The 23,438-nt window shown below is 38.7% G+C and overlaps 1 protein-coding gene across 2 annotated transcripts in view; it reads left to right on the forward strand.

The window, feature by feature from the left end:
- LOC126253385 (transcription initiation factor TFIID subunit 4) overlaps positions 1 to 23,438 on the forward strand; it is a 202,753-nt gene that overhangs the window by 87,688 nt on the left and 91,627 nt on the right. Inside the window, exons 4-5 of one of the 2 annotated variants that reach the window (XM_049954690.1) lie at positions 649 to 861; positions 6,973 to 7,098. In XM_049954690.1, coding sequence (XP_049810647.1) covers positions 649 to 861; positions 6,973 to 7,098 — 339 coding nt within the window. The remainder of the gene's footprint in view (positions 1 to 648; positions 862 to 6,972; positions 7,099 to 23,438) is intronic. The other variant, XM_049954682.1, reaches the window with a different exon arrangement.

Raw genomic sequence — 23,438 nt, forward strand, 5'->3', positions numbered from 1 at the left:
TTTGTTACGTTGAAATAGTTACAAATGTTAATGAAGTTTGTGGATTTTGTCATACATTAATAACATTTAACATTCACACTGAAGCACAATAATATCAGAGTTTTCAGCGAAGTTCTGACTGCAGTTTCATATTGAAATAGTAACTTCAGAGCCCTCCCACTCATTTCATTATCATAGTCAATTCTTTTGTTAATGCAGTTGCTGATATTCTGACTTGCTTTTCTGTTGAGTATATTCTTTCACCCTTCTTTCATAATTGATGTGTCATTCTTTTTTTCATTGTTAGTATAGTTTTACTGACATTCACAGATGTTGCATGCTCTCATTTGCCATCCAAACCGTTGATACCACCTATCTGATAATAGCACTCAATCGTTGTCAGATATCTAAAACTGAATGTGTTGTTTTGAGGTGTAGTCAGTTTGATTCAGAAAGAACAGTTCATGAACTTTAAGCATGCACTAGCTTTTTACTTACGGAGTGATGGCTTTCTGTTCTGCTTTTATTGTTTATTACCTGTGCTTATTTTTAGTTACAGGTGTTTTTTTTTTTAGCTTGCACTTAGCTTTTCTTAACAGGAAGTTTATTCTTCAGTTGCACATATTGCATTTAGATGGCTAAATGTAATTCCTGTCAATAATTTTTCAGCGACACACAGTTGACACTACCAAAGAAAAATGTCGCAAATTTCTTGCAAATCTGTTGGAGCTCTCAAGTCGAGAACCAAAATCTGTGGAAAGGAATGTGCGTACACTAATCCAAGAGTTGATTGACACCAAGGTTGAACCAGAGGAGTTCTGCGATCGGCTTGAGCGATTACTGAATGCATCTCCACAACCCTGCCTCATTGGATTTTTAAAGGTCTTTTGTTTAAATTAAATTTTATGTGCTTGCAGCTTTTTATGATATATTTGGTAATAATGTTTTTTTCTCTTTTTTCCTGCAGGTAGGTATGACAATTTGTTTCTTCAAGCTTTATTCTTTGTGGGTCTGGACCTTTTGAGTTATCTTATTGTTATTCCAATGGAATATTCTGTTTCCTCTTCAGTTTCACTGGTTTTATGTGATACACCATTTTATTTATGCATGCTTCTGCATTTTATTATTATTTGAAATAACCGTGACTCTTGTATTCTTTGCTGATTTATTTTGATAACAAATTTTGCGTACAACATTTTTGTGACTCACATATGTTTTGTTTCTTTGTATGAGTAAATCATAACGGTTTTCTGTAGCAATGGACACTAGAATCCTTTGTAAGACTGGGTTGTGCATGTTGCACTTCTTACATGTGAGAGTCTAGTTAAAATGTACATAATATTTAAGAGAATTCTCCACCATTATGTTGCAGCGTCATACTCATTGTAAGCATTTCTAGGAACTTATACAAAAGTCTCCATAAGACTTTTTTTTAACTTGGACATAGTTGAAGGTATAGAGCTTGAACATATGGAACACTCAAAAAGTGGTAAATGTCATGATTTACTGATGTATTGATTATGTGAATGTTTTTGATATTAATATCATTAATGTACAAAACTGGACATATCAAAGACATAAGTAGTCCATATACTATAAATGCATTTACGTTTTAGTAAAACATGCATAATTGCTAATTCCTTAAAGCAAATGCTCAGAAGTCACAAACTTGCAGCTACTGAAAAGTGGTGTTGAACCTCATAATTTCTAAGGTATGAACAGCCAAAAACTGCACATCCTCCCATTGTATCCAGTCAGAGGAGATAAGTAATGCAGTAAATACAAGAATAAACTGTACGCGAAATCTAACATAGGTTTCTGTTAAGGAAGTTACCATTGTTCTCTTGATAAAATATTTATATATAAAAAACTAGTAACAATGATCTATGATCCAAAATAAATCACATTCAGACTTATTCTGTTTTGACTATTTTTTATTAAGCTAAAAGTTTTAGAAGAAGAGGAGGTCACCCAAAAAAGAAAGAGTTGAAGTAAAAAGAATAAGTTACAAGAAATTGAATGTTATTGGAATGTCTTACAACAGAAGTAGCATCGACTTGGTTGACAGGCAAGTGTTGGATAATTAATCTGAATCCATTTATGATGGATACTTTGAAGACAGGTAAAAGTGTAAAAAAAATCAATGACTTACACTTTCCAAGGAAAAAAAAAATGGAATGGATAACCTATTGCACTTCTTATGTCCTAATAGCAGATGTCTAGACTGTAACGTATATGGAGGTTGTCATAATCGTTTTAACAGTTCTGTGTAAATGAAATTGTCTACCAGATCACCAATTTCTTATTTTAGATGGTGCAATAGCTGCTTCTTTTTATTCAGAATAAGGTTCAGGTTACTTTCCCATTGGCAGTTCACAATGCTGTACTGCAAACTGATGGTCAGTGTACATTGTCTCAACTGTTTCTACTTTAGGTGAGGGTTGCAGTTAAATGGCAAGTCGTGACAGAACTTTGACATTTTGCCCAGAAGAGGCTTTACAGTCCATGAAGGTATCACAGTTTTCTCATTCTTACAATATCTTCAGAGGGTAAGTCATTGTCATACTGTCTCTCAAAAGCTTTAATTAAACTTTTCCCATCTTTCATTTTCTGTACTGTGAAAGCAAATTGGTAGAAAAGGAAAGACAGTCTTTGCTGTACCATAGATTTTTCATGGAAATTCTTCTGACAAGTTGCCTGTTTCTTTGTTGATGCTGGGTTCTTTAAACATGTGTCATTTGACAGCTGTCAATGTAGCTGTACTGAAGCACAGCACAAAGGAATAAACCTCAGTTATTGTTGTTGCTGTTTATGCGTCTTTTTAGTCAAGTGAATCTTGCAGATTTCCTTCTGCTGACTTACCACCAGCAGAGTGAAATTTGTAAGTTTGAAGCCTATCTCCAGATGAATTAATCACACACAGAGATGTTAAATTACTCTTGTGACAAAGCGTTACACGTTTCCAACATTTTTCAATTTTAGTAGTCTATTAGGCAAGTGATGTGCCTGTATTTTTTCACTTTAGCAGTTCACTGTTTCTTCTGAGCCATCTATTTGTATTACATGCTGTTTTGTATGTATTTCTCGTTGTACTTACCCAAGAAGTGAATAATCTGTTAATAGTTATGGTGATATTCTTGGATCACAAGTCCCTGGCTACTGTTTGATGAGATACAGGTTACAATGTTTTCTCTGCCTGCGAGGGATGTTTATTTAAAGTGCTCTGTTATATTGTGTATGAGTAAATAAGATGTAATGACTATTGTGATACACTCAAATACATCTGAATTTGTTGTGAACAACAGTAATAATTTTTGTTTGTACCAGTATTGTTGAATTTATATTGTAACACGTTTGGAAGCTTCCGGCATGATTTGTTCCTTAAACTATAGCAAACTGTGCTTAGTCAAAGGTGTAGTCCTGTTAGCCCATCTGTAATACATTCGCTATGCAGAAATGTCACTTTGGCATAGCACTTTTCGTATTGAGCAGCTTATGTATGTGTTCTTGAGTTTTAAAGTATTTCTTGTACATCAAAAATCTATTTGTCTTAGGGTTAACCTTAGTCATCTAATGCCTGTCTTTTCCAACAAATTGCAGTATGACTTTCAAATTCTTCATATTTTGAAGGTCTGTCTATTGCACCTCATGTTCAAAAAATAAATTATGAGTTATACCTGCCGATATATGCAACTGGATCAGCTACCTCAGAGTTTTGAGTAGTTGCCACTATAACCGATGCAGAATAATTCATTCTCAGTTTGGCTTTTACTGGTTATCTCCAGGATTTCTTCCTTTGTGCGACAGTGAACACCATTTATAACACTATGATGCCAAGCCTTAAAGATAGTCGGAAATATAAAGCAAAGTTTAAAACTGCAACAAATGACTCCAACAGCAATTGCACATAAAGATTCGTAGTAAACATTCTAAAAGTTCATGCATATGTTGTAGGTCAGAGTAGAAACATGACTCTTATGTGTTAACACACTTACAAAACACTGGTACTTGAGTGGCAATGCATTAGGGCATGTCTGCGACACTCAGGGGTCTGCCCAGTGGCATAAGCAAATGTGTCTGGAGAAAATTAGGAAAAGCATACCCCAAGTTGCCTAGACACATCCAGTGCATTTTGGTCAAAGTGCAGTGTCACATGTTAACATGTTTGTAGAAGTCAAAGAGTTTAAAGTTGTTGACATTTTCTCTAATTAGCCATACTGTTGGGTTCAGAAATAGTGTTATAATATTTCCAGAGTTTTTTTAGAAAGAGGGTTTTTTGCTGATTGATTGATTGATAAATCACTGTGACCTTAGAAGGAGTAGGTATGAATAACATATCAGGATAATGAGAGAGCACTATGTAAAGAAAACACAAATATGATCTTTATTGGTATTAGTTGTAAACCCTTCTTTTATATTTATCACAGGTATTAGTTCTAAACCCTTTTTTTACATTTACCGCAGTTTTGGTTTACGTGGTACATTTTGCATTTCTCTTATAGAAAGTTAATGGTCAAAATAAAGGATATATCTTTATTTTGAGACGAAGTGTCTTAATGAGATTTTAAAACTGTTGTTTGTGGCTGCAGTTGCGAAAGATTGTTGTGTGTTTCGTGGTTCATTTTATATACATTTTTGTTGCTGGGCAGAAGAGAGTGAGACTGTAGGATGGCACTCTCACTTTGTGAGGACAATTTACAGTTTATTGGAGCAAATGTACCTAAGACTTCCAAACTATTAAATGTGTCTAGAGCATTGAAGTTGCTACATGGTGAATTGTAACCATAAGGTCATAGGTGCAATTCATATGACATAACTAGTGTGGCTCCACATAATTGTGCACATTATGTTTGCCACACATCACTTGAAAATGAATGTTGTTTCTGATTGTGATGTATATCAATGAAAAGACCTCTTAAGCCACTAAAGTTGTTAAATGGGACTTGATACTTGCAAGGGCACACTGTTTGCACTCGGCCCTTGTGATGCAAACTGAGGAGCTGCTTGACTGAGAAGTAATGACTCCAGTCTTGTAAACTGACATACAGCCAGGAGAGCGGTATGCTGACGACATGCCCCTCCATATCTGTATTCAGAGACACTTGTGGGCTGAGGATGACACGGTGGCTGGTCAGTACCGTTGGGCCTTTGTGGTCTGTTCAGGAGGAGTTGAGTTTTAAGGGCACCCTGTTAGACTTTGTTGAATCACCTACCATGGTTTGGCAGTCTCTCTCTCTCTCTTTCAGCAACATCAATCACAATGATTCCAGAGATTTAGGAGTAGTCGTTATGTTAGCCTGAGAAATGTTTCTTGCACAATGTTGTTTACCAGTGCTGGCTCCGTGTTTTCAAATGTAAATTCAGAGCTCTCCATAATATATTCAAAGTCAGTACGGTATCAAGAGCTCTCTTCTTCTGAGTATTTCCGATATTTTCCCTCCCAAGTTTTGTTCTGTCATGTGGTTGAAAACTGAAATGTTATGCAGAGGGAAGTGGCAATTACTGCATATCAAGAACTTCGTTGAGGGGGCCAAAGGGCAAAGTTGAACGTAATAGTTAACTATCCTTTGTGGTAGACTAAAATTAAAATTTTATTTTATTGACATTCAATCTGGATCCATTTCTCAGAATATTTCAGCTTGATGCTCCATTAGTCCTGTTTGTACACACTGTCTGATATTGAAAAATTTAATGGCATAGTTTGTGATGCATTACATCCTAGCTGTACTCTGATTCCATGTCACTTATTAGTGGCTGTTTAAACTACATAATTTGATTGCATGGACACCAGTAAAGCAAAACTGTTTTTTGCCTGCGAGACAAATTAGTCCAGGGAAATTTGGAATTTCAAGTTGGAAAAGTTAGGATATTCCAAAGAAATATTTTAATAGAATAAAGTTACCACAATACCTTAGAAACTCACTATAATAATCATAAATAATTTCCTGTCACATACATTCCTAATAGCTGAAATTGAGAGATGAATATGCAATGTTGGAGGAAAAACAAGTAGTAACTTGTCATATTTGGATTTGCATAAGTACATTTTTTATTTATGTAAATCTGGAACCCCTAAAAAAGCACCCCTCATGGCGAAATGTAGAATTACACACACCAGTTTTGCATTTTTGTGCCCAGGAATAGAGCTGTGAAAGCAGATTATATGAAACTCATGATGTTAAAATGTAGGGAAACTAATAGAAACTGATATTCATCTAGTATTGTATTCTTGTTTAAATATATGAGAGTTACCTTATACAGGAAAGGTGACAGGATAATTTGTGTGGTTTGCAGTTAAAAGGTTTTTTTTTCATATTTATATTAGTTACTATGGGAATTGAAATGCTGCATTAATTAATATTAGGGCTCTTCCTGAAAATACACAGCACAAATTAATTTCGGTAGAGAAAAGCAGTAAAGTGTGTTATTGGTGTGGTCTTTAGTCTGAAGTCTAGTATGATGCAGCTCTCTACACTAGTCCATCTTGTGCAAGCCCCTTCACCTCTGAATAACTACCTCAACCTACACTGATCGGAAGATGCTTAAGGTTTCTGTTGTCTACTGTGACTTTTTTGGAGTTGGTAACTTCAGCAATAGACATTTTCATTTGTCCTCTTTGCCATCTGTTTAAAAGTTTTCTATTCTTCCTAAATGTGTTTAGCTTTCATTATTAAGAAAAGCAAAGGCCTAGAATTTGCACATCTACATTCTGTTAAATGTAATTTCATGCTAATTTGTAGTTTCTGCTTTGAATCACAGGCCTTGATTTTTCAGGTATGTCCTTTAAATCAGAGTAGGAACTGTGCAAATTGGGTATCTTCCAGAACAAGTCTGGCTAATGTTCAATCATATCTGTGGTTAAATATGTGTTTATGAGGCTGAAATGGTTTTCTAATTTGTCAGTTTATAGATTTATATTGAAAACTATATCACCTGTGGCAGATAAATACACTTAAACTTTATTTTTGTTCCAATGAGTGTATTTTGTTACAGAAAAGCTTGCCACTCCTCCGCCAGTCTTTAGCTACGAAAGAACTTGTCATTGATGGCATTCGGCCACCACCTCAAAGTGCAGTTGTCTTCTCACTGGCAAATTCTACAATGGTTCCTCAAGTGCAGGTAATCATTTCTATGCCAAATAATTTTTCTACTTTAATTCATAAATCCTTCTATGTGTAAGCAGAACTCATTTATATGTGAAGAAGTTATTTTAATTACTGGTCAAGAAGTAGATTGATTACTTTCATATTCTTAAAAAACATAAGTCTAAAAAATTTCTCTTGTTAATGTGTGTTACGTTTGGTATCCAACAACAGATGATGGATATGAATACAAATATGAGTAATCAACAGGGGCCAAAAAAGTTTTTTATGAGATGGAAGTCAGTTTCTTAGAAACTGAGATGGTCATAGTATAAACAACAGTGATTGTACATTTGCTGTCATGTTAAGGAAAAAAAAAATAGTTCAGCTGCTAAAGAGGAATAAAAGAAATTGATAATAGGAGAACTAATGCATTCTTAAAGGCTTGCACTGCTCTTTCCATTTAGTGACTTTACATCTGCCTGTAGTATTTCAGGATCAGCAATGATAGGATGGCTGCATGACACTCTTTAAGCATACGCTTATTCCACTAGCAGATGCATTGAGTCTTTGGCAGGCATACATATAAAGGAAAAAACTTGTTGATGCACAATTCTGCATTTGAGCAGGTGGTCTAGGTTGTGATGGTGGTTGTGTCAGGTGGGGTGGGTTGATGGAGGAAGAGGCAGGAGGTAGGAAGGGGAGAGGGGTCGGGGTGAGTGGCTTGTGGCTAGGCAGGAAGCAGCTTGTTTGCCAGCTAGGAATTAGAAATGAGGGAGGAATGGGTGGCAGGAGCAAGGGCTAGGCATGTGATGCAAGGTTGTTAGAGCCAGTGGATACTGGCACAGGCTGAAGGTGACATTGTGACAGGAATTTTGGAGGGAGTGACAGGACAGATGAATGGAAAACCATTGAGATTGGAGATTTAGATCAGGACAATTGCAGGAGCAAAGGATGTGTTGCAAGGATAACTCCCATGCTTAGTTAAGAGAAATAGATTGTTGAGGGAAGGGTCCAGATGACCCAGGTTGTGAAGCAGCCATTGAAATTGAGCATATTATGCTCAGCTGCATGTTGTGCCACAGGGTGGTCTACTTTGCTCCTGACCACAGTTTGGCAGTGGCTGTTCGTCCTGGTGGACAGCTGATTGGTAGTAATGTCAGTAAAAAAAGCCATGCAATGATCGCAGCAGAGCTGATGTATGACATGGCTGCTTTCACTGGTGGCCCAGCCTCTGATGGGATAAGCCTGTGACAAGACTGGAAAAGAAAGTGCTGGTTGGGTAGATTGGGCAGGTCTTACACCTGGGTCTTTCTCAGTGATATGATTCCTGAGGAAAGAGGTTGGGAGTGGGGTGGCATACGGGTGGACTAAGATGTTGTGTAGGTTGTTTGGGTGACAGAACTCCACTTTAGGAGGGGTGGGAAGAATCTTTGGTAGGATTTCCCTCATTTCAGGGCATGGTGACAGATAATCAGACTCCACTACCCACCCACCCTTCACAACATCCTAGTCTACCCCTATGCCTCCTCACTCCCAACCCCTTGCCACAGGTATCATACCTCTGTGGAAGACCAAGGGGCAAGAACCTGCCCGACCACCCACTCAGCACTTCCTACTCCAGTCCTGTCAAAGGCTTATCCAAGGCATCGAGGGCCGGGCCCCCTGTGAAAGCAGCCATGCCATATAATAACTCTCCTGCAAACAGTGCACAGCTTCTTGTGTCAATATGGCTACTAGCCAGTTGCCCATAAGGATGAGTGGCCACTGCCAAACCATTGTCAAGAACAGTGTTAACCAACCAATGGCACAAAATGCAGCTGAGCACAAAATGCCGAATATCAGTGGCTGCTTCACAACCCTTGCCATTTATATCCTTCCCTCTACACAAAGGGGAGTTATCCTTGCAACACATCCTTCACTTGTATAATTGACCAATATCCCCACACTTTCCACCCAACAAGTTCCCCTTCCTCTGCCCTGTCACCCCCTCCCAAATTCACTACCTGACATCTATTTGCATATACTGCTTCCCTCTGGCTGCAAAAACTTTGCATCACATGTCTAGTGTGTGCTTCTGTGACCTTTCCCTCCCTCATTCCTAGCTGGTAAATCAACTGCCTCTCACCAAGCTGCGAACCACACACCCCCAAACACTCTCCCTGCTGTCTGCCTCTCTCACTACCTACCCCATCTGACACAAACCTCACACAACCTGACCACATGCCAAAATGCAACATTGTGCCTTCAGCTGTGCCATGTGGGAGTATAGGTGTGTGTATATGTGCACGTGCTTTTTTCCTGTGTGTATGTGTATACTCTAGCTCAGAAAAGGATTACTCGAAAAGTTAGCAGGTTTTCTTCCTTTATGTGTGTGCTCGACTCAGCTCTTCTGCTTTTTGTTGTGTGGTTCTTTTAATCCCCAAGCATTTAAATTCTATCAGAACTTTCTACAAATTCATTCCACTTGCTTTACAACAAAAGTGCACCTAGCATACATTATTCACATTCAGGACTTACGTGGCAGGGAAGTAAAGTGATTTGAGACAATTTTGGGAAATGTAGCAGGTGTAACAATGATTTCAGTAAAAATGCCATTTCATGATATTATGTAAAAAAATGTGTTTGTGGTAAATGCCGAGGGAAAGTTCTTGTAGAATGTGAGTGCTTCAGGATTAAAAGAGACCACTCACTCCAAAGCTGAAGCGTTGAGTTCGCTTACCACAAAGCAGTAGTGTTGAGTTGGTGATAGGTGCACACACTTTTTTAGTGTGCCTGTTGACAACTCAACGCTTGTGCTTTTTGATGAGTGGTCTCCTTTAATCCTAAAGTGTTTGTGATAATAGGTAGTCAGCAGTCATTTTAAATAATTTTACTTTCCAGAAAGGCTTATTCTTTTATTTGAACTGCAAGTTCTGATACAACTGAAGCGCTAAGAAATTATGAAGAAAGCATAAATCTGAGAAAGGAACAACAGATCACATTTTCCACAAGAACAAAATATTACATTAGTGTTAATACCATCCATCATAATAGATGTTTTGAAAAGCCTTCAACTGTATCAATAATGATTTAAATCGTTATAGAAATGGTAAGGACTTTAGGGAGGATAGACACAAAGCCCATGCCTACTACAGTAGTACAAGTTTATATGCCAACTAGCTCTGCAGATGATGAAGAAATTGATGAAATGTATGACGAGATAAAAGAAATTATTCAGGTAGTGAAGGGAGAGGAAAATTTAATAGTCATGGGTGACTGGAATTCGTCAGTAGGAAAAGGGAGAGAAGGAAACATAGTAGGTGAATATGAATTGGGGGGGGGGGGGGGGGGGGAAGAAATGAAAGAGGAAGCCGCCTTGTAGAATTTTGCACAGAGCATAACTTAATCATAGCTACCACTTGTTTCAAGAATCAGAAAAGAAGGTTGTATACCTGGAAGAATCCTGGAGATACTAAAAGGTATCAGATAGATTATATAATGGTAAGACAGAGATTTAGGAACCAGGTTTTAAATTGTAAGACATTTCCAGGGGCAGATGTGGATTCTGACCATAATCTATTGGTGATGAACTGCAGATTGAAACTGAAGAAACTGCAAAAAGGTGGGAATTTAAGGAGATGGGACCTGGATAAACTGAAAGAACCAGATGTTGTAGAGAGTTTCAGGGAGAGCATAGGGGAACAATTGACAGGAATGGGGGAAAGAAATACAGTAGAAGAAGAATGGGTAGCTCTGAGGGATGAAGTAGTGAAGGCAGCAGAGGATCAAGTAGGTAAAAAGACGAGGGCTAATAGAAATCCTTGGGTAACAGAAGAAATATTGAATTTAATTGATGAAAGGAGAAAATATAAAAATGCAGTAAATGAAGCAGGCAAAAGGGAATACAAACGTCTCAAAAATGAGATCGACAGAAAGTGCAAAATGGCTAAGCAGGGATGGCTAGAGGACAAATGTAAGGATGTAGAGGCTTGTCTCACTAGGGGTAAGATAGATACTGCCTACAGGAAAATTAAAGAGACCTTTGGAGAGAATAGAACCACTTGTATGAATATCAAGAGCTCAGATGGCAACCCAGTTCTAAGCAAAGAAGGGAAGGCAGAAAGGTGGAAGGAGTATATAGAGGGTTTATACAAGGGCGATGTACTTGAGGACAGTATTATAGAAATGGAAGAGGATGTAGATGAAGATGAAATGGGAGAAAAGATACTGCGTGAAGAGTTTGACAGAGCACTGAAAGACCTGAGTCGAAACAAGGCCCCGGGAGTAGACAACATTCCATTAGAACTACTGATGGCCTTTGGAGAGCCAGTCATGACAAAACCCTACCATCTGGTGAGCAAGGTGTATGAGACAGGCGAAATACCCACAGACTTCAAGAAGAATATAATAATCCCAATCCCAAAGAAAGCAGGTGTTGACAGATGTGAAAATTACCGAACTATCAGTTTAATAAGTAACAGCTGCAAAATATTAACGCGAATTCTTTACAGACGAATGGAAAAACTGGTAGAAGCAGACCTCGGGGAAGATCAGTTTGGATTCCGTAGAAATGTTGGAACACGTAGGCAATACTAACCTTACGAGTTATCTTAGAAGAAAGATTAAGAAAAGGCAAACCTACGTTTCTAGCATTTGTAGACTTAGAGAAAGCTTTTGACAACGTTAACTGGACTACTCTCTTTCAAATTCTGAAGGTGGCAGGGGTAAAATACAGGGAGCGAAAGGCTATTTACAATTTGTACAGAAACCAGATGGCAGTTATAAGAGTCGAGGGGCATGAAAGGGAAGCAGTGGTTGGGAAAGGAGTGAGACAGGGTTGTAGCCTCTCCCCGATGTTATTCAATCTGTATATTGAGCAAGCAGTAAAGGAAACAAAAGAAAAATTTGGAGTAGGTATTAAAATTCATGGAGAAGAAGTAAAAACTTTGAGGTTCGCCGATGACATTGTAATTCTGTCAGAGACAGCAAAGGACTTGGAAGAGCAGTTGAACGGAATGGACAGTGTCTTGAAAGGAGGATATAAGATGAACATCAACAAAAGCAAAACGAGGATAATGGAATGTAGTCAAATTAAATCGGGTGATGCTGAGGGGATTAGATTAGGAAATGAGACACTTAAAGTAGTAAAGGAGTTTTGCTATTTAGGGAGTAAAATAACTGATGATGGTCGAAGTAGAGAGGATATAAAATGTAGACTGGCAATGACAAGGAAATCGTTTCTGAAGAAGAGAAATTTGTTAACATTGAGTATAGATTTAAGTGTCAGGAAGTCGTTTCTGAAAGTATTTGTATGGAGTGTAGCCATGTATGGAAGTGAAACATGGACGATAACCAGTTTGGACAAGAAGAGAATAGAAGCTTTCGAAATGTGGTGCTACAGAAGAATGCTGAAGATAAGGTGGGTAGATCACGTAACTAATGAGGAGGTATTGACTAGGATTGGGGAGAAGAGAAGTTTGTGGCACAACTTGACTAGAAGAAGGGATCGGTTGGTAGGACATGTTTTGAGGCATCAAGGGATCACAAATTTAGCATTGGAGGGCAACGTGGAGGGTAAAAATCGTAGAGGGAGACCAAGAGATGAATACACTAAGCAGATTCAGAAGGATGTAGGTTGCAGTAGCTACTGGGAGATGAAGAAGCTTGCACAGGATAGAGTAGCATGGAGAGCTGCATCAAACCAGTCTCAGGACTGAAGACCACAACGACAACATACAGGCTTACATTTGGGAGTAGTTTCAAATCCTCTTCAGCATCGAATATGGTTCCCAGAATTTCTTAAGTTGAGTACCAGGATGGTTTCTTTGGAAAGCAAGAGGTTAACTTCCTTCTCAGTGTATTGCCAGCCTGTAATGAGTTTGTGGATTATGAGATGTTAAACCTAAATATATCATCCCTCCTATTTGTATTCTTTGTGTCGTTTAGTGGTATCCACTGTCATCCAATTGGCCAAGTGTGCTTTGGACCAGTGTACTTCACTTTCTTGAAGTGCGGCTCCAGCTGTTGTCTGTAGCACGTCTCCAGGGCAGCAAGTTATGTCTTTAGTCTTTCCTGCCTTTTCTTACAAGGGAAGCACACGACGCTGTTGCAAATGGACATCACATGACAATACAGACACAAATTTCAATAAAGCGAACAGTGAAAAAAAGAAAAAGAAAATAAATAAATAAATAGGCATGAAAGAGTTTTGAACACGGCTCGCCCGCTTAGCAGTCCAACACCGTAACCACTTAACCATAATGCTCTACTAAATCTGGTGGTGGTGGGGTGGGGGAGTTTCCTTCGTTTGTAGTATATATTGCGTAAATTTTGTGTGTGTTTTTGTATTTAAAACGTTTAATCTCGTGTTTTGTAAGTGTTTTCTTAGTAGTATATATTGCTCAAACTTAGTCTGCGTTTTTATATTTAAGACGTTTAATCTCGTGTTTTGTCAGTATAAATTCAGGCAGTCTGTAGTCCAGTTGTCATTTCTCTTGAACAACCAGATACACAGTTCAGTGCCCATTAGTGAAACGTCGGGAGGGTAACAAGTTGCATATCTGGGTGTGTCAGCCTTTATTTGCTTCAGCTAGTGTTGCTAGGATGGGTCCGATGTGTGCATGCTGTGTGTGGATGCAGGAGGAGCTGGTTGCAGTTCGCAAACAGTTGACTGTAGTTTTGGCTACAATCCGCTGCCTTCAGGCTGCTGTCTTGGGGTGTAGCATTGGTTGAGGAATCTGGTGCGTCACATGGGGCACCGCAGGTATCACTTGTTTCACCCACGGGCTCTGCTGCCAGGGCATCTCCTAGTGTACCCAAGGCAGTGGATCTGCCATCACAGCAGGATGAGTGACACGCGGTGATGCATTCTCTTCACTCGAGATGGAGGGCCAGTGTGAAGGCTGGGCATGTGGCCCCACCTATTCACCCTGCGAGTGAACAGGTGGCTGTTCCTTCAGCAGGATTCGAGCGGGCAGATGTGGACAGAGATTTACTAGTTATTGGGAGTTCCATTGTCAGGTGTGTTATGTAGCGCCTTAGGAAGATAGCATTCAGGCCTGGAAAGAAAGCCAGTGGTATGTCTGCTGGCAGGTCTCATCCGAGAAGTGGAGGTGGCCTTGCCTGTGGCTATTAAGGGTGCAGGGTGCACTCGCCCGCAAGTTGTGGCTAATGTCGACACCGGCGATGCCTGTTGCATGGGTTCCGAGACCTTCCTCAGTTCATACAGGGGGCTGGTGGAGGTGGTGAAGGCTGCTGGCCTTGTGCACATGGTGCAAGCACAACTTGCAGTTTTCAGTATTGTTCTCAGAGTTCATGGTTTTGAGCCTAGTGGAGGGTCTCAGCCAAAGACTTTGTTGACCCTGTGACAGTCTTGGCTGCAGATTTCTAGACCTGCATTATAGGGTGGGGATTTATGGGCTTCCCTTATAGGTCTCGAGCGCACTACACAAAGGAAGTAGCTACTCAGGTAACAGAATATTTGTGGAGTGTACATGACAGGTTTTTAGGCTAGGTGGTAGTTTGAGGTTCCCTGGTCAACATCCGCCAGTCGATACACAGATAGGGAAATCAGACCGTGTTCAGAGTAAAGATATGTTGACTGTTGAATTTTATCAGCAAATTGTTGAAGTATTAATACAGAGTTCGCAAAGTTACTGCCTTCCAGGAAAGTTCTCATGCTCAAAGTCTTCTTGGGACAGAGAGGACCGAGAGCTGGCTAAAGCTCTTGAAGTATTTATCGGAAGGACAGATTAGATGTCGTAGGAGGGAAAGTGTTCAATGTAGTTGATAAAAATATCACCTCCATTGAAGTTGAAATTGAGTGTGACAGTGAAGTTATGTGGTAGCATATAACATGTGTAGGTGAAACTAAGTCAACTTTTCGATCTTTTTGCTCGCTGCCATATTCCAGTGTGACAGTTCTAGAGTCATTCAAAGAAAGTCTACAGTCATTATTGTGTAAACACCCAGATCATACAATAATAGTTTGAGATGACTTTATCTACCGAGTATAGACTGGGATGTTTATGAATTCATTGCAGGGGATACAGACAGAGAGTCTTGCGAAGTAGTTTTGAACACTCATCTGAAAACTGTCTTGAGAAGTTATTTCAGCAGCCCACACACAATGGAAATATCTTAGACCTTGTAGCTAAAACAGGCTGGACCATATTGACAGCATCAGTATAGAGATGAGGATTAGTGATCACGATGTCATCATAGTGACTGTTATTACGAAAGTAATAAATCGGTCAAGAAGACTGGGAGAGAGTTTCTGTTAGAAAGAGCAGATAGGTAGTTGTTAGCATCTCACTCAGACAAAGAATTGACTTCATTTGGTTCTAATATGATGAACATATAGGAATTAAAGGCAAAGTTTATAAACAGATTGTGAATCGTGCTGTAGACGAGTATGTGCCTAATAAGAGGACTAAGGATGAAGATCCACCATCGTTTAACAACAAAATTTGGAAAATGCTGAGGAAGCGAAGGTTGTTGCACTCACGGTTCACGAGAGAGCATGAAAATGATGACAGGCAAAGGTTAGTAGAGACTCGTGTGTGTGTGTGTGTGTGTGTGTGTGTGTGTGTGTGTGTGAAAAGATTTGTGCGTGAAGCATACAGTTACCACCATCATACCTTAGCAAAAGCTCTGGTTCAGAACCTGAGAATATTCTGGTGCTATAAACACTAAGCAGGTCTAATCCATCCAGTCACTTGTTGACCATCTCTTCCTGTGGCAATTGAAGATAGCAAAACAAAAGCCTATGTTTTAGATTCCACATTGAAGAAATCATTCAAGCAGAAGAATTGTACAAACGTACTGTCCAACAGACTCTTGTGTGGAGGACAATAGAAATAAGAATCTCTGGTGTTGAGAAAAAAATAAATAAGTTGCCAGATCCAGATGGAATCCCAGTTTGGTTTTATAAAGAGTACTCTATGGCATTGACCTCTTACTTAGCTTGTATCCATCATGAACCTCTCCCCCAGTGCAAAATCCCAAGCAACTGGAAAATAACGCATGTGACACTGTATGTAAGAAGGATAAAAGTAAAAGAACAGACCCGCAAAATTATAGACCAATATCCTTACCTTCAGTTTGCTGCAGAATTCTAGAACATGTTCTGAATTTGAATATAATAAATTTCCTAGGGAGCAAAAAGCTATGTCCATGACTCAGCTTGGTTTTAGACGGCATCACTCATGTGAAACTCGGCTTGCCCTTCCCTCACATGAAATACTGTGAACTGTGGATGAAGGGCAACAGGCAGGTTGCATATTTCTAGTTTTCTGAAAAGCTTTTGACATGGTACATCACTGCAGACCTCTAATGAAGGTACAGGCATACGGAATAGATTCCCAGATATGTGAGTGGCACAAAGACTTCTTACGAAATAGAACCCAGTTTGAAATTAGAATTATATTAATACCTCCAGCTGCTGACGGGCGTTGATATGTATCAACGGGGACAGGTGAAAATGTATGCCCCGTTCGGGACTCGAACCCGGGATCTCCTGCTTACATGGCAGATGCTCCATCCATCCGAGCCAGCAAGGGCACAGACGATAGCATGACTGCAGGGACTATCTCGCGCATGCCTCCCGCGAGACCCACATTCTCACCTTGTATGTCTACACAATACATTCGCAGTGTCCCACCCCAACACATTCATTACTCATGGAAGACATTCTTACCAAGTCCCACAAATGTTCAGGGAATATGTGTGCATCCGCACAGAAGAAAAAGGTCATGTCCCAGTATTGCCAGAACTATATACTTATATGGATAAGGTGTCTGTTCTTTCAGACATGTCCGAAAGAAAGGACACCTTATCCATATAAGTATATAGAACCCAGTATGTTGTCCTTGATGGCAAGTATTTATCAGAGACAAGGGTATTGTCAGTAGTGCCCCAGGGAAATGTGATAAGACTGCTACTATTTTCTATATATAAATGATCTGACGGACAGGGTGGGCAACAGCAGTCTGCAGTTGTTTGCTGACGATGATGTAGCGTACAAGAAGGTCTCAAAAATGACTGTCTGTGGGATGATTCAAGATTACATAGACAAAATTCCTAGTTGGTGTGATGGATGATAGCTAGCCCTAAATGGGAAAAAATAAGGTAAGGCAGATGAACAGGAAAACAAACTCGTAATGTTTGGATACAGAATTAGTAGTGTCTTGCTTGATACAGTCAGGTCTTTTAAGTGTCTGAGGGTAATATTGTAAAGCAGTATGATATGGAATGAGCATTGAGGATTGTGGGAGGGAAGGCTAATGGTCAACTTTGATGTATTGTTAAAATTTTAGGAAAGTACGGTTCATCTGTAAAGAAGACCACTTCTAGAATGCTAGTGTGACCTTTGTTTGAGTACTGCTCAAGTGTTTAGAATCTGCATGAGGTCGGATTAAAGGAAGACATCAAATCAATTCAGAGGCAGGCTGCTAGATATGTTACTGGTAATTTTGAACAAGACGCAAGTGTTACGGAGATGCTTCGGGAACTCAAATAGGAATCTCTGGAGGGAAGGTGACATTTTTTTTCAAGGAACGCTGTCGAGAAAATTTTAGAGAACTGGCATTTGAAACTGACTGCAGCATGAACCTACTGCTCCCAACGTACATTTTGGACAACAAAGATAAGATATGAAAAATTAGGGCTCACATGGAAGCATATAGACCATCGTTTTTCCCTCTCTGTGTCTCCAGGTGGAACATGGTTGACTAGTTTTCTCTACAGTGGCTTGCGGAGTTTATATTTAGATGTAGCTGCAGAAGTACACCCTGTCTACAGTTCCAGAAAATATTCCTTCAAGCAGGTCATTTACATCTACATCTATACTCTGCATACCATTTTGAAGACCATGGCAAAGGGTACTTCCTGTTGCACAACACATTAGGCTTTCTTCGTGTTCCATTCACTTATAAAATGTGTGAAGAATTACTGCATAAATGCCCCTTGCCATCACAGCCCCTATGGCAGTGATAAGTGGGGACTGTAGCATACACCTTTATCTGTCACTTAATACTGATTCATGGAACTTTGTAAGTAGGCTTTCATGGGATAGTTAATGTTTATCTTCAATCATCAACCATGTCAAGCTTTTCAGTATTTTTGTGACAAACTTGTGATGATTTTTACTGTCCTTCATATAATTCAATATCTCCACTATCTTGAGGTATGTATCCTCCATGTGTTCTTGTTGTGGTCTTCAGTCCAGAGACTGGTTTGATGCAACTCTCCATGCTACTCTATCGTGTGCAAGCTTCTTCATCTCCCAGCACCTACTGCAACCTACATCCTTCTGAATCTGTTTAGTGTATTCATCTCTTGGTCTCCCCTCTACGACGTTTCATGTCCATACATGGCCACACTCCATACAAATACTTTCAGAAACGACTTCCAGACACTTAAATCTATACTCGCTATTAACAAATTTCTCTTCTTCACAAATTCTTTCCTTGCCATTGCCAGTCTACATTTTATATCCTCTCCACTTCGATCATCATCAGTTATTTTTCTCCCCAAATAGCAAAACTCCTTTACTACTTTAAGTGTCTCATTTCCTAATATAATTCCCTCAGCATCACCCGATTTAATTCGACTACATTCCATTATCCTCATTTTGCTTTTGTTGATGTTCACTTTATATCCTCCTTTCAAGACACTGTCCATTCCATTCAGCTGCTCTTCCAGGTCCTTTGCTGTCTCTGACAGAATTACAATGTCATCGGCAGACCTCAAAGTTTTTATTTCTTCTCCATGGATTTTAATAGCCACTTCAAACTTTTCTTTTGTTTCCTTTACTGCTTGCTCAATATACAGGTTGAATAACATTGGGGATAGGCTACAACCCTGTCTCTCTCCCTGCCCAACCACTGCTTTCCTTCTATGCCCCTCAACTCTTATAACTGCCATCTGGTTTCTGTACAAATTGTAAATAGCCTTTCGCTCCCTGTATTTTACCCCTGCCACCTTCAGAATTTGAAAGAGAATATTCCAGTCAACATTGTCAAAAGCTTTCTCTAAGTCTACAAATGCTAGAAACGTAGGTTTGCCTTTCCTTAATCTAGTTTCTAAGATAAGTTGTAGGGTCAGTATTGCCTCATATGTTCAAACTTTTCTACAGAATCCAAACTGATCTTTCCCGAGGTCGGCTTCTACCAGTTTTTCCATTTGTCTGTAAAGAATTCGTGTTAGTATATAGGCCTCCAAATGATTGGTGTCTCCCTGATGATGCAAAAGATCATGTCAGCTGGAAAAAGAGAGCTAAGAGAGCAAATACCATTAGACTGCGGGACAAATTCTCAGGAGGAGGAAGAAATAAAGAAAAAAAAACAGAAGATTATATTCAGTATCTCCAGTTAATCCTATTTGGTAAGGGACACACACACTTGAACACTATTCTAGAATGTATTGCCCAAGCATTTTGTAGGCAGTGTCCTTTGTAGACTGAATGTATTATTCCAGTGTCCTATCAACATAACAAAGTCTGTCATTTGTTTCACGTACGATTGAGCCTATGTGATCATTCCATTTCATTGATTGGCGACTCCATGTTGTCTTGTGCACAACGACCAGATAACAGGTATACTTGAAAAAAGAGACAGCATTGGTCGTATATTTTTACTATTGCAAAATCGATTTTCTGTCACTGAGTGACCATCTTCAGTGCTATATTGTATAACTTAAATTGGGATGCACTGTTGACACTATGCTTACGGCGATCACATAGTCTATGTGATCGCCGTAAGCATAGTGTCAACAGTGCATCCCAATTTAAGTTATACAATATAGCACTGAAGATGGTCACTCAGTGACAGAAAATCGATTTTGCAATAGTAAAAATATACGACCAATGCTGTCTCTTTTTTCAAGTATATTTCATTCCATTTCATATTCCCACAAATTTTTCACTTAGGTATTTGCATTAGTTGACTGAGTCCGGTTGTGACTCATTAATGTAGTAGTCATAGGATACTATTTTTCTGTTTGGTGAAAGCTACATTTTACAAATTCTGAACATTTAAAACAAGCTGCCGGTCTCAGCACCTTATGAAGATCTGAGTGGATATTTGTGCAACTTTTTTGCAGATAGTACTTTGCTCAGGATAACTGTGTACTTGTTCTACCATATGTCAGTTTTATGTATGAAACTCACAAAGTTTGCATGATTTCTAAGATGATATGTCCAAGGTGTCAGGATACTGACTAAAGAAATGCGTCTGTCTTATCCTAGTTCTGACCAAACTCTTGAAAGTCGCGAGCGTCTGTTGATTGCTCATGAATCATAACAACTTCCAAAGTTACTGCATAGTAGAGTCCATGCAGCAATGAGTAGCTGTCATTATCAGTTCAAGACAGGACCAGTTAGGATGTGTAGTGTACATCAGCTTTTGGGCACACATTCAGCAATACATACTCAAATGTTTCTTAAACTTTCTATTGGACTCCCATACAGCATGTGAAGGTATTTTATTTCACTAATTTAAGTCATGACAGATGCTGTGCACTTTGATTTTAGAAGCATTATCTGACTGACATAATAAATTTAAGTCAAGACATTAAAACTACCTGTCACGGTGGACTTTTATTCGTTATATTCACATAGCAAGAAGAAAACTTTTGTATAAGCAAGTAAATAGTTAAATGTCACCTTCTGTTTTGTATGCCATCCTAATAAAAAAATTGTTAAAGAACAGATGTGGCTATGTAGTTATGGGTGGAGACTCACAACTTGTGGAGGTAGTGCTGTCTCGATTTTACCATAAAACATTCCAAATCAGTTTTGGTGGGCAGCTTCATAAGGGAATCATCCAGTCTGACATATCAAAATCTACCTTGGAATTTTGTATACAGGAAGGTTACATCCAAAGACATGCAGTATCAGAATTTTAGCTGCTAGGATCCACTGCAAATCATCTGCTAAAAAATGTTGAGGTACTTATTTTTACCACATGAAGAATCGATCATAAGAGTGGTTTGTATAGCCCATCCTGCCTAGCCCTTGACGAGAGAGCTTAGCGTAGCATAGAAATCCTGAGTGCACACTTACACATTTTAAACATGTTAACAATGCAAAAAATATCATGTATCATAAATTTTTTGAATAATTTGCAGATCATGTTGATAGCTAAACTGTTTAGGATGTAATAGCGTCAGAGTTGAGTAACAGAAGAGAAAAAAAATCAAGGTATAGTTTGATATTACATTGCAGATGACTTCCATCAGTAAAGATTTTAATTTGTGGAAGTGAAAGATTTGTTTCACATACATCATTTTGTAACAATTCCTGTTGCACAGTTCTTATTATAATTTTTGAATAATTCCCTGTAATAGTCACAAAGATTCGAAATGTCTATTGAATAATGAAAACAAACATTTTCATTACATCAGGCACATCTGATAAAAGAAAAATTTATGCCTTTAGGCACTTCTCAGTAATTGCTGTAGACAGATGGGGGATGGATACCTTTTTTCTGCAAATTGTGTTGTGTACCAGGCATAGTTGATCAAATTCATAAAATGTGGTGATGTAAACTGATAATGCACAAATGACTAATAGTTTAAGAATGCTGTTCTGATGATGAATCTGAAATGATAAAGAGCTGTCGGGTATTATATTGCCTTATAGTTACCTGAAAAATGTTTTCCATTGCCAGAAAAATTATTTATTGAGATGATCAGTCACATTAGTTATTCCGGTTGGAATCCGAATTCTGTCAACAGTCTATTCGTATTCCTCCTCAAGGACAGAGAGATCATTGCATCTAGGCCAAACATCCAATAAAAGTGATGAATTATTTTGTGCAACTGGTAAGAAGGTGTTTCGAATAAAATGTTTGAAATTATTCTTTCCCGCATTTTCCCGATTTTGATACATCCATTACAAGATTTTTGCATTTAAACACTCCTTTCTTTTTATTGGGGGTTGTAATTTGCCTTTAGGTTCCTAATGGTAGCTATAAAGCTTCAGAAACAGTAATAATCCATTTATACTTACCTGTGGCATTATTGTATATGAACGTATCATAACATTCATAGATTGCACAACCAACTGTCTTCTTTTCGCCCAGAAATGTTACAGTCCAATTTGCATGCAGTTCTCGTGCGGAATTTGACTGACTGGCTTCACATCCAGCAAATTCTGGGATAAAAGTAAGCATCGTCTTCATGTCAGCCCCTTATTTCTCTACAGTATTGCCTATTAAAGTCATATCCTCTACATGTTGATCTGAAATAAACTGCATAATTTTTTGACTTCCTATTCTGTAGGGTTTCTTGAATCTGCTTGATTAGATTGAAAAACCTTGGAAACCAACCATTTTATTTCACTTGCAGTTATAAGGTTCGGTCTCCCACATCTCGTATGGTAATGATGCAGCATCTCTCATGAGCAATTCTAAATCTTTCAAATAGTTTTTCTTTCACACTTTTGCAAATTTAATTTTAGTGCACATTTCTTACTTCATGTCAGCTTTTTTTCCATTTACACAGTTCACATTCAAACTTTATTAAATGAAACCATCTTCACACAATGCTCCATTTCAGGTGTTTCCTCTATCCTTTGTTTAATAATAAATTCACACCATACTTTTTGTCACTGAAAGCTTTTACTGTACACGTTTTCTTTGGGCTGGGAAGGTGTTCTTGTTCTGGACTATTATTGGAACCACAGTCTTTATTTGAGCCACATTTCAGGGAATCCTCAGTTATTACCTTTCTCCCTAAAGTTTCCAGTTTCCAGTGAAAGGTTGACATAATTTGAATTAATGTCCAAGAAACAGACGGATGCTGTTAGCAGGATGGAGAAAACACAATGAATATTAATTTAGTTTCATCTCCATGTTAACATTTATAAAAATTCACTTTAATTTATGATTGTATTGTGTCGTGTTATCTGTTTACTGATGTTCCATTAGTCAAGTGCATGTGCCTGCCATGTTGCACATGTGCAATATGCCACGGCTCCATTAGGGGTGCACATTTATCCAGCTGTCTGGCAGACTATGAATTTAACAATTTTCAATATATTTTAAAAATACTTATAGTGCATCTTGCAGCTAAAATTTTGACAGTATATCTCTTTAGCTGTTTGTTTTCGTACAAAAGAATTTCAGGGCAGGTTTCAACATGTCAGATTGGACTGTTGCCTTGTTAATGTGCCTTTCAGAGGGTTACCTCCCCTCAACTATGCACTGGTGGACTGAATAAGTGTTACTGTCTTGGCTGTATTTTGCATAAACAAGAGACACACAACTTTAATAGAACAGTGACATGCAGAATATAAAGCACCCATAGACTTGGTCATTCTGTTTGGACAAAACGTGCATGGAATGACATTTACACAAATAATGATCACATTGTATTCACATGGCAAATATTCAG

The sequence above is a fragment of the Schistocerca nitens genome, chromosome 1, assembly GCF_023898315.1.
Source record: "Schistocerca nitens isolate TAMUIC-IGC-003100 chromosome 1, iqSchNite1.1, whole genome shotgun sequence".
In the NCBI taxonomy this organism is placed as follows: domain Eukaryota; kingdom Metazoa; phylum Arthropoda; class Insecta; order Orthoptera; family Acrididae; genus Schistocerca; species Schistocerca nitens.